General features: G+C 48.5%; 2 protein-coding genes across 2 annotated transcripts; both read left to right on the top strand.

Moving 5' to 3' along the window:
- Window positions 1–3,365: 3,365 nt before the first annotated feature.
- On the top strand, window positions 3,366–3,682 carry EI90DRAFT_2902427 (uncharacterized protein; the record flags this gene model as incomplete). Its single annotated transcript, XM_039054090.1, has 2 exons — window positions 3,366–3,492; window positions 3,549–3,682. The coding sequence occupies 2 exons, from the start codon at window positions 3,366–3,368 to the stop codon at window positions 3,680–3,682; spliced, it is 261 nt and encodes an 86-aa protein (XP_038923931.1).
- A 6,145-nt stretch (window positions 3,683–9,827) lies between these two features.
- EI90DRAFT_2901681 (uncharacterized protein) lies at window positions 9,828–10,223 on the top strand (the record flags this gene model as incomplete). The annotated part of the gene is made up of 1 exon (XM_039054070.1): window positions 9,828–10,223. A coding segment is annotated over one exon (396 nt), but the record flags the coding sequence as incomplete, so codon positions are not given.

The following is a 10,223-nucleotide window of genomic DNA, read 5'->3' on the forward strand; positions in this document are numbered from 1 at the left end:
TCAGGCTATTTTCCATGGCCACACTGCCAAATCCCTCCCCCTTCCATCATCTCCCTACTATAATGAAGCTAGGGAATTGGGGTTTTGCTTTGTCATCTCGAACACAGACACCTATTGGGCAACTATTGAGACAATGAAGCAATATGTTGAAGACATTTTAGTGCCATACTTCTGTCAACAGATGAGAAGACTCATGCTTCCTGAGGATTACCACTGTATCTGGCAACTTGATGTATGGGCTGTCCATACATCTCGGGAATTTCATGAATGGCTTTATAGCCAATTCCCTTGGATTATTCTCGATTACGTCCCCAGAGGTTGCACTGGCCTCTTTCAACCTTGCGACCTTGTTATTCAATGGGCATTCAAGCTTGCTGTCAATTGAGAGCACCATGTTGACACAATTAATGATGTCCTCAAGCAGCTTGAAGAGAGGAGGGATGTTGTTGCAGTGGAGAATGGCCTTCCAGAATTGCGCCAATGGATGGTTCACATCAAGGCTTTCCATGAAGTAAACAAGCCTCACATCGTACTTAAGGTATGAGTGCTTTGCAAACTGACTCATGTGCAACTGCCACTCATTCCTCCTATCAGGCCTTCGAGAAAGCGCAATCTGGTGAATTCAGTCTATCACATTCCAGCCTCACAAGCCCTGTGTCAGGGCACACCCCACCTGACCCCACGCCGCGCCGCCCTACTCCACTTCCCCGCTATCACCCTTTGTCTCTTCTTTCCCCTTTTCCTTCTTTCTTTCTATTTCCTTCTATGGTCGACTTCCCCTTCTCTATGTATTACTAACACACCTAACCCCGCTCCCCTGATCGCCGCGCCCGCCGCGCGCATTCCCGCTCACAGAGCGGCACACCTCCGGGATCTCCCACGGAGATACCCAGGGGAGTGCGGCTGTGTGCGGGGATGACGTGGCTCCTCCCACGTGACCCTGACCGCATGTATATAATAGCACCTGGGGTGGGAACAGAAGAAGCAGCCTTCTTCTCAACTTCCCACTTCAGGTAAGTACTGTAGCTTCCCCCTTTTTAATGATAACCAACTTCCCACTTCAGTGGTCAGGGACGCTCACCCTGCAACGGGACCGTCGCTACGCATAGCCGACACCTGTCCCATCGAGTCCCTCACGCTGGGACCTCGCCGCTTTCGGAGCTGTCCCTGACACCCTGCCATGCTTGACATCCTGAGGACTCTCCACATCGACTGTCATATCTGTGCATACCCGACCCCAACCCGACTTCCAGACCTCCACCCTCTTCACCTCCGGAGTCCTACCCTACCGCTGCCGTTCCGATACTCACCTCCGGTCCTGGCAACACACCTCCTCTCACCCCCCACGCCACCTCTGCTCCTCCTTCCCTCTCCTCCCCTATCTCCGTCCGCTCCGATACTCACCTCGGACCGAACGCCGCCCCTCTCGCCACCCTCCTACTACTCCTCCTCCTCCTACTCCGCTCCTCCTTCACAACACCTCCACCCTCCTGTCACCCTCCTACGCTTCCCCCGTCCGCTCCGATACTCACCTTCGGACCTGACAACTCTCCTTTCTGCCACTCCTCCTCCCTTACCTTTCCCCTCTCTCCTCCCTCTGGTACTCCTCCGCCACCCTCCTGCCAAGTTACGACCTTCCACTGCTGTCCCATACTTCGTACTCAGACACTGCTCGTACCTTTGCCCTGAGCCTCCGTCACAGTCCCTACCTCGGACTTTGACTCCACCTCGGTCTTAGTCCATTGCATTGGTGACCTCATACTACGTAAACACCATTGCCAATATCCCTCGGACTTTCAACCCTGCCTCCGTAACCTCCGTAACCTCCACAACCCCTGAGGTTCGCGGATCGCCTTCGGCACTCTCGCCAATTGTAATGTATTTCTCGCGTTTACCCCTCATCCCTATTTGGACTACTGCTTCTTCCCATTCTAGCCAGTTAGTCATCATCCCCACTTCTCCTCATCCTCCTGCCCCTCTGGGCCTCGCCCTCCCTACCTCCTTTCGGACGTATCACAGGTCCTGCCTTATGACCTTTGGTACCGCTCCGCTTCTTCTACCCTTTGTTCCCGTTCGGACGTCTTCGTTCCGATTCGGTACCCTTTGTTTTCCTTGTGCTTTTGCCCCCTCCATTATATATATCGGCGCTTGTACATACTCATTTTGGTTCAGTCCGAAATCGACCTGAAATGCCCCCTAGAGACTTCCTGCTCACCTACTGTGAAATTAAGGACCAAATGGACAAACAGCAATGGCACAGCGCTCCGCTTGAGTCGCTGAGGCCAAGGTCCCTCCACGCTAAGTCTCCGATTCCACTCCGGAGTCGTCTGTTTCCGCCCGTTCTAACAATCGACAACCCACTGCTCTTTTCCAAGTTCTCAAAACCTTGATCAGCTCCAATAGCACCATGCAACCGCACTCAGCGTGCAGATGACACACAATTGGATGAGCCCCCATTCCCACCTGATGTCAACAAACTTCCCTTCGACACTGTTAGAACAGGTGGATTCGGACGACTCCGGAGTGGAATCGGAGAGTAGGAGAGTGACGGAAGGGTGGAGGTGTCGTGAGGAGGAGTAGGAGGAGGAGTGAGAGGGGTGATGTTCGGTCTGAGATGAGTATCGGAGCGGACGGAGATAGGGTAGGAGAAGGACAGGAGGGTGGAGGTGGCATGAGGGGTGAGGGGAGGTGTGGTGTCGGGTCCGAGGGTGAATATCGGAATGGACAGCGGTAGGGTAGGACTCTGGAGGTGGGGAAGATGGGGGTCCGGGAGTCGGTTTGGGATCCAGTATGTACGGATATGACAGACACCGCACTTACACATACTCTCACAGGGGAGGTTTGCGAGGGTCTTATGCTTCAACCTGGCACCCAAATCCTTCAGCCATGGCCTACACTTGCAAATGAGCTAGATAATGACTTTCCTGAGGCCGATGCCAATGCTATGGGTGACCACTTCAGTGTGGTTGAAGATGGAATGAGTGAGCTTAAACAAGGATCCAGTGATTCGGATGATTATAACAGCAACAGAGCACCTTGTAATCAGGAATCAAACTGGGATTCGGAGCCAGCACGTCGAGGGGGAAGATTGAGGAAACCTGTTGATTTGGTGGCATGAAATAGATGGTGGGAAGGGTGGTAGCGTTCATAGACAATAATATCTTGATTGCTAACTTGATTTGCAGGGACATCCTGCTTCGTTAGTTCAAAGTCCCAATGTGACATGTGACAGAACCTCTTTTAGTTCAGTTCAAAAATCTCATGTGACATGTGACTGAACCTATGGTTGTTATAGTACAGTAGACATGTGCACTGGCTGGACCTTCCCTTTCTCTTCTATCACACTATGGGATCGACTACAAAAAATGGAGAGTGTAGGAAATGAGTGGTGGCCATGGGATAGTGAAGGTGAGTGGGAGGTAGTGAGGTGGTTGAGCACGATGGGAATCTCAAAAGGAGCGATCAACAAGTTCTTGAACCTTAAATATGTATGTTGGGCTTCATGATTAAAGAAATTGCTTACAGTGACTATTTGTAATAGGTCCAAGATCGGCCTTTCAGCTTTGGGTCAGCCAATACAATGTATGGGAAAGTAAAGTCTATGCTAGGAGTGCTAGGATGGCACGAGGAGACAATCGTTATGGATGACGCACCCTTAGAACCACAGGAGTGGTGGTGTTGAAACCTGATCGAATGCTTGGAATTTCTGTTCCAGAACCCGAGTTTTGATGGTGAAATGGACTTCCATACAAGGTCTTCACAGCTGAGGGTGATGTAAGGGTCTATCATGAGATGGCTATGGGGGATGACTGGCATGAACAGCAGGTGGGCACACATCTGAACATGTAAAAGTTAGTACTAATTTATGACAATAAGGCTCGTCTCCCTGATGGCACCACTATTCTCAGTGTGATGCTTGCTTCAGACAAAACACATCTGACAAATTTCACTGGTGATCAACGCATGCATCCACTCTATATATCTCTAGGGAATATCCCAGTAACTGCAAAAAAGTGTAATCCCAAGTCATGAAGGGTCATGAATTCATGCAGTTTTGTGAAACTGCACAGAAATTCATGAAGATTCATGAGGGTTCATGCAGGATACACAGTCATGCAGTCTCATGAAAGTTTTCATGAACCTTCATAACCAGTCCAAGTTGGAAATTGACAGGACACATTATGCACCCCCATGCCTTCTTATGAATGTTCATGAATGTGCATCACTTTCCATGAAGAAGAATAGTGTCATATCCATACATACCTGATCTGACCCAACTCCCACACCAACTCCAGAGTCCCACTTCACCCACTGGCCAGCCTCCAAGAGTCTACTCTACCTCTGACCTGACATCACCTTCCATCTCCCAACTCCCACCCCACTTCTCCACTAAGGTACTACCTTCTGTTCTGTCTCCATACCCTGACCTCAGACACCATGCTGTACCTCTGTCTCCAAGATTTATGTCTTAACCCTGACCTCAGACTTTGACCTCACCTCCACTTAAGTCCACTGCATAGGTGACCTCATTTCATTCAATCACCTTTCCCAATATCCTTTTGGACTTCCAACTCTGCCTCTGTAACCTCTGTTACCCCTGGACCTCACAGATGCACCATGGACCCCACAGTTTACTGCATTGTCCCATTCACTCTCATCTTTCTCCCTTACTCCTATTTGGGCAACTGCTTCTTTTCATTCAGCCAGTTAGAGCCATACACCCCACTCCCACCCCTCCTCCTGCTCCTCCAGGCCTGCACCCTCTTTACCCCCTCTCAGATGCACCATTGAGTCAAACCCTTGACCCTTGATGTTGTTCCTTTTCTTAGACCCTTTGTCTCCCTTGTCCCAATTCAAAGCCCCCTTTGTTTTCTCTGACCCTCCTTATATGTTAGCTCCAAAATTAATGACAAAACAGTAGTGGCACAGCACTCCACCTGAGTTGCTGAGGCCAAGGTCCTCATGTATTAAGTCTCCATTCCACTTCTGGAACCCAAATCTGCCACCTTCTAACAAATAGAGCCACAATCACAGTCACAATGAGGCTCACCCTGGGTGCATGGTGTCAGAGACCAGATTCAGGACAAACAGAGACATTCCTGTGAACAGAGGGCTTTGGCCTCAGCAACTTGTGTCAGGAGCACTGTGCCTAGTAACATGTTGGTGCCCTAATTTATGGACTGAGAGGGAACTCTAGAAGAGGGGGAAAACCCTAGTTGATTTTATCACTGAAGTGTAATGTATCTACAGGTTAGGTATATATAGTTACAGAGGGAGTCTAGATGGCAGGCCTGTAAATGGCAGGGGCCAGGCAGAGCAGACCTAATGGAGTTACAGGTTAGCCGACTGAATATTACTGATGACTTGGGTTACAGGGTTTAATGGATGGATGGGTTATGACCCAGAAGTGGAATGGAGGGATTGGTCCAAAGGTAGACTTTCAGGGCAGGCAACTAAATTACCCAGTGGAGGTGGGGGTGTGTTTGCAGACGTCGGAGCTGTCCAGAGACCTTCAGGGTTCTGTACTTAGGGAGGCATAGGTAATATATTGAAATGAGGGGGTGGTGACCATCGGGGGAGTCGGAGGGGATTGCAGAATCCAGGGGCTCTGAGGTTAGTGACAAAGGAGCAGAGGCAATCCAGAGGGACTGGAGGTGGTGGAAGGTGATGGCTGTGGATGGATATGACACATGGATTTTGGCAATCAAAACTGCCAATAATTTGAGAGAAATCAAGTGTTTCATGTAACCCAAAGTATTTTTGAGAGCACAGTAAGCAGAATAAGTGCACATATAACCAGCTCATCCAAATTCCTTCATATAATCTGGGACTATTGCATCACAATGAGATACAGAAAAAAGCCTTAATTCATGTGACAAAAATGGTACCTACCATGTAGCATCTGATGGAGAATTGAAGGAGAGACAAATGGGGGGAAATTTGGTTGCACCTTGCACACTCAAGCCATGTGCTGCTCAGTCATGACTCTCCATGAAGAGTCAGGAACATTCATGGAGAGTTAGGAATACTCATGAAGGGTCATGAGCATGTGCAGGTATGGGAATTTTTGGGCATGCTCATGAATTCCTGTGAAGAGTCATGACCATACATGACCATGCATGGACATTCATGGTTCTGCATGATGCATGGCTTCATGACTCTTCATGAAGTCAGCATTCATGAACCTTCATGAAGTTTCATGAAACAGCATAAAATTTCATGAAGGTTCATGCTTGCCAAAAAAAATTGACTTTTTGGGTTGAAAATTAATGATTTCAATATAAATATTGTATATAAGCATGAAGGTTCATGAAGTGGATTACACTTTTTGATAGTACCTCAAATATCCATAAGGATGTCTGCTGAAAGATTAATTGCTGTGCCTGGATGTTGCTTGCAAAGCTACCAGTATGCAAAGTTGCCCAGACAACGTTTGACACATTGGGTGGAACACTCGAAGAAGCTGCACACATGCCTGGAATAGTACAACAAAAGATGTTTCATCGCTGCATGGAAATTACATTGGCTCCCCTTCTCACCGTTCAGCAAGTACCCAGATTGATGACTGGTCCTGATGGCCTGGTGCACACATGCATGGCAATCCTGATGTCACACTTGGCTGATCTTGAAGAGCAACAAATGATCACTATAACACAGGTGGGGCACTGTTCAGTGTGCTTAGTCCCACATCAGTCCCAAGAGGTGTTGTTAGATGAGCGTGCAGAGTTGTCCGGAAGCGGAGAAGGGATTCAGGAGTGGAAGGACCATGGCCTCAGCAACTCAAGTGGAGCGCTGTGCCGTTGCTTGTTGTCTAAGGTGGTCCTTAACTTCAGGTTAGCAGGGGGAGTCTCTTTGGGGGACAATCCCATTGTCATTGTCATCGTCGTCGATTTCAGACTGGGGTACAGGAAACCAAGTACAGAGTGTATATATAATAATACAGGAGTGGAGTCAGAGGACCCAAAGGGAACAAAGGGAACTGGAAGGAGACAAAGGGGGACTGGAAGAGGGAACAACCCCAAGGGCCAAGGGTTGGAACTCTATGGTGCTTCCCAAAAGCCAAGGCCAAGAGGGGAAGGAGTGGAGGGGGGTTGTGGGGAATGACAGCTGACTAATATGGAAAGGAAGCAGCTGTCTAAATAAGGAAGAGGCAACAAGAGGATTAAATGACACCATACAGTAGAGACTGCAGGGTCTGGAGTAAGTTCCAGAGGTCCGGAGTCAGAAGTCAAAGTCTGGAATATTGGCTAGACATAATAAATGAAATGCAATAAGGAATACAAGGAGATAAGATGGAGGAGGAGGTCAAAGTCTGGAGGTGGAGATGTGACCAGAGTTCCGGAGGTGGAGGTGCAATGGGGTTCCGGTACAGGAGTCCGGAGCCAGAGGTATGGAGCATTGCAAACTCTGGTCTGGAAGGTACAAGGTTGGGATCAGACCTGGAGTAAACCGGAGTTGGACCGGAGGTAATGTTGGACATTGTGTTGGAGCCAGAGGTAGAGTGGGCTCTCAACAACCAACAGGGGGAGGAGGTGGTGGAGGATGTGGAGTTCTGGAGGAGGAGATGGAGGTCCAGAAACAGGAGCGGAGGTCTGGAGTTGTACGGATATGACAGGTGTACACAGAGCACCTGGCACACATGTGCAACTGGATTCTTGACTCACTAAGACAATTGCAGGGAAAATCCTCACACTTCCACCTTTGAGTTCTCCTGAGATGCAAAGAAGCTTAATCTTGGGTTGAGTGGCTCCACTGAGTCACCTTTTTGGAAGGATTTTGAACAGTGTCCTTTGCACTTCATCAGTCAAGACTTGTTGCATGGCTGCTACAAATTCTTTTGGGATCATGTTGTCTCGTGGTTTACATCAACATTAGGTGTTGCAGAGTTGGACCGACTGTCATATCCATACAATCCTGACCTCCACTCTGGGCTCCCGGAACTCCAAAACTGACTTCTGGAGCCCTACTTCCCTTCTGTCACCTTCTCCTTGCCGACTCCCAAGAGGTTATCCCACCTCCGGCTCCAACACCACCTTCGGTCTGACTCTGGAACATTCCGGGTCTGACCTCAACCTCAACACCTCCCAGACAAGCATGCAACACCTATGCTCCCAACTCCGGACCTCTGCTCTGGAATCCCATTTGTGTCCCAGTCTCCAGAACCTCTGGTCTTAGCTTCAACCTCAGACTTTGACCCCACCTCCACTTATACCCATTGTACTGGTTAGTTCATTCCATTTAATTACCTTTGCCAATATTCTGGAGTTTAACTTCTGAGTTCGGACTTTCAGGACTTACTTCAGACCTTGCAACTATTGCATTGCTCCATTCAATTCCGCTATTCTCCCTCATTCCTATTTGGGCTGCTGCTTCCTTTCTATTCAGTCAGCTAGCCATTCCCCACTCCCATCCTCCTTCCTTCCTCCTTGGGCCTTGGCCCTTCACTCCTCCTTTGGGAAACACCATTGAGTCAAACCCTTGACCCTCGGTGTTGTTCCTCCTTCCAGCTCCCTTTGTCTCCTTTCAGAGTACCCTTGCTCCTTTTGATTCCGGACCCCTCCTTATATACAATGTACTTAGTAACTTGTAACCTCAGTCCAAAATTGACTTGATTTCCCCCCAAGAGACTTTCCCTCTGCTAGATCCGAAATTAGGGACCCCCAGGACAACCAGCAATGGCACAGCACTCTGCATGAGTTGCTGAGGCCAAGGTCCTCCCACGCTAAGTCTCTGATTCCATTCCGGAGTCGTCTGAATCCACCCGATCTAACACCAATGTCTAATCGCCCAACCTCCAGAGAATTGTGCACCACATTTTCCCAATGGACTCTCATGTATAACTCAGGCATTGGGACAAGTTTAAGGCTTTTCAAAGCATCGCTGTTGTTGTGATTGCAGGGCATGATGCGGTCACACCAGCAATTTTGAAAGTGGTCCGTTCATTAGGGGGTTTCACGATGGGCTAAACTAGCCTAAAGTGCACCTAAACTGGACAGAACTGGTTCTAAACTGTCAGTTTAGCTAAATTCGAAAACAGGCCTCTGAAGGCTGAAGCTGTACTTTAGAGTAGTCCAAACTCAAATCCCAAACTAGGGCTTAGTATACATATGTCTGTTCGGATAACTGTACAGATCCTTCACTGAATTAGTCTCACCACATCATGCCATCAACTTAGCTACTGACTGTGAATTTGAGCTATTGCATCACCATAACTTGTGCCTCCAAAGTGGGTTCAGGGAGTGTTGCTATGACTAGCCTGGTAAGGTGTTAGCGCTCAGCAGCTACACTCGCACTATAGTGGGGGACTTAAGTGGGACTGCAAAGGGCAGTGGCCATAAGTGACAAATATTATTAGGTGTATATATGATACCATGCAAAGGGTTGGATAGTGCACAGATGCATTGGAGAGACCAGATTACAATGGAGGTGGAATCGCTGAAGCAGCTGGTGACTCATAATCCAACAGGGAGATCACTCTCACCCTACTCCAAAGTGCCGATGCTTGATATACCAGGGGCCCAGTGTGCAGAAATAGTTTCCACATGCCACCAAAGAGTCGGCATCGTTGGCCTTTGAATGAGTTCAGCATGTTGGATGGCAGCAGCGATGAGCTACATAATCCATTTAGAGCCATGTGGTGTCGGTGATATGGAGCCAGCTGTGGCCTCAAGTGTTGGGTGGGTTTGGGACTAGTTTGGGACAGTCCATCGTGAATGCTTCTCAACTCCCATCTAAACTGAACTCTTAACTGTCCCTCAACTCGGGTCACTTTAAGTCTAGTTTACATCCCAGTTTAGGACCACTTTAGCTCATTGTGAAACCCCCTATTGCTGGATTACATCTTTGTTGTGTGGTCTCCTGTCATATCTGAGACTGACCTGCTATTCATGAAGAAGAGCCTAGAGTGTTTCCATCGGTACAAGAGTGCCTTCATTCAAAATGGTTCTTGGGAACAGGGGCATATGAATATCCCTAAATTACATGCCCTTCCACATTTTATAGATGATACACATCGCAAAGGCACCCCCAACAACTTCTCAATGGAAACTCCAGAGACTCAGCATATTAAAATGTGCAAGGAACCGTATCGCATGTCTAACAAGCGTGACTATGGGCAACAAATAGTCAACTTTCTCAAGGTTCAAGAGAAGGTGGCTCTCCAAACACTATATACAGAATGGAAATTATTCCAGAAGCCAGGAGTACAGACATCTCCTCGCTAA

Source organism: Cantharellus anzutake (assembly GCF_015039405.1).
Source record: "Cantharellus anzutake strain C23 chromosome Unknown EI90scaffold_1, whole genome shotgun sequence".
Taxonomy (NCBI): Eukaryota; Fungi; Basidiomycota; class Agaricomycetes; order Cantharellales; family Hydnaceae; genus Cantharellus; species Cantharellus anzutake.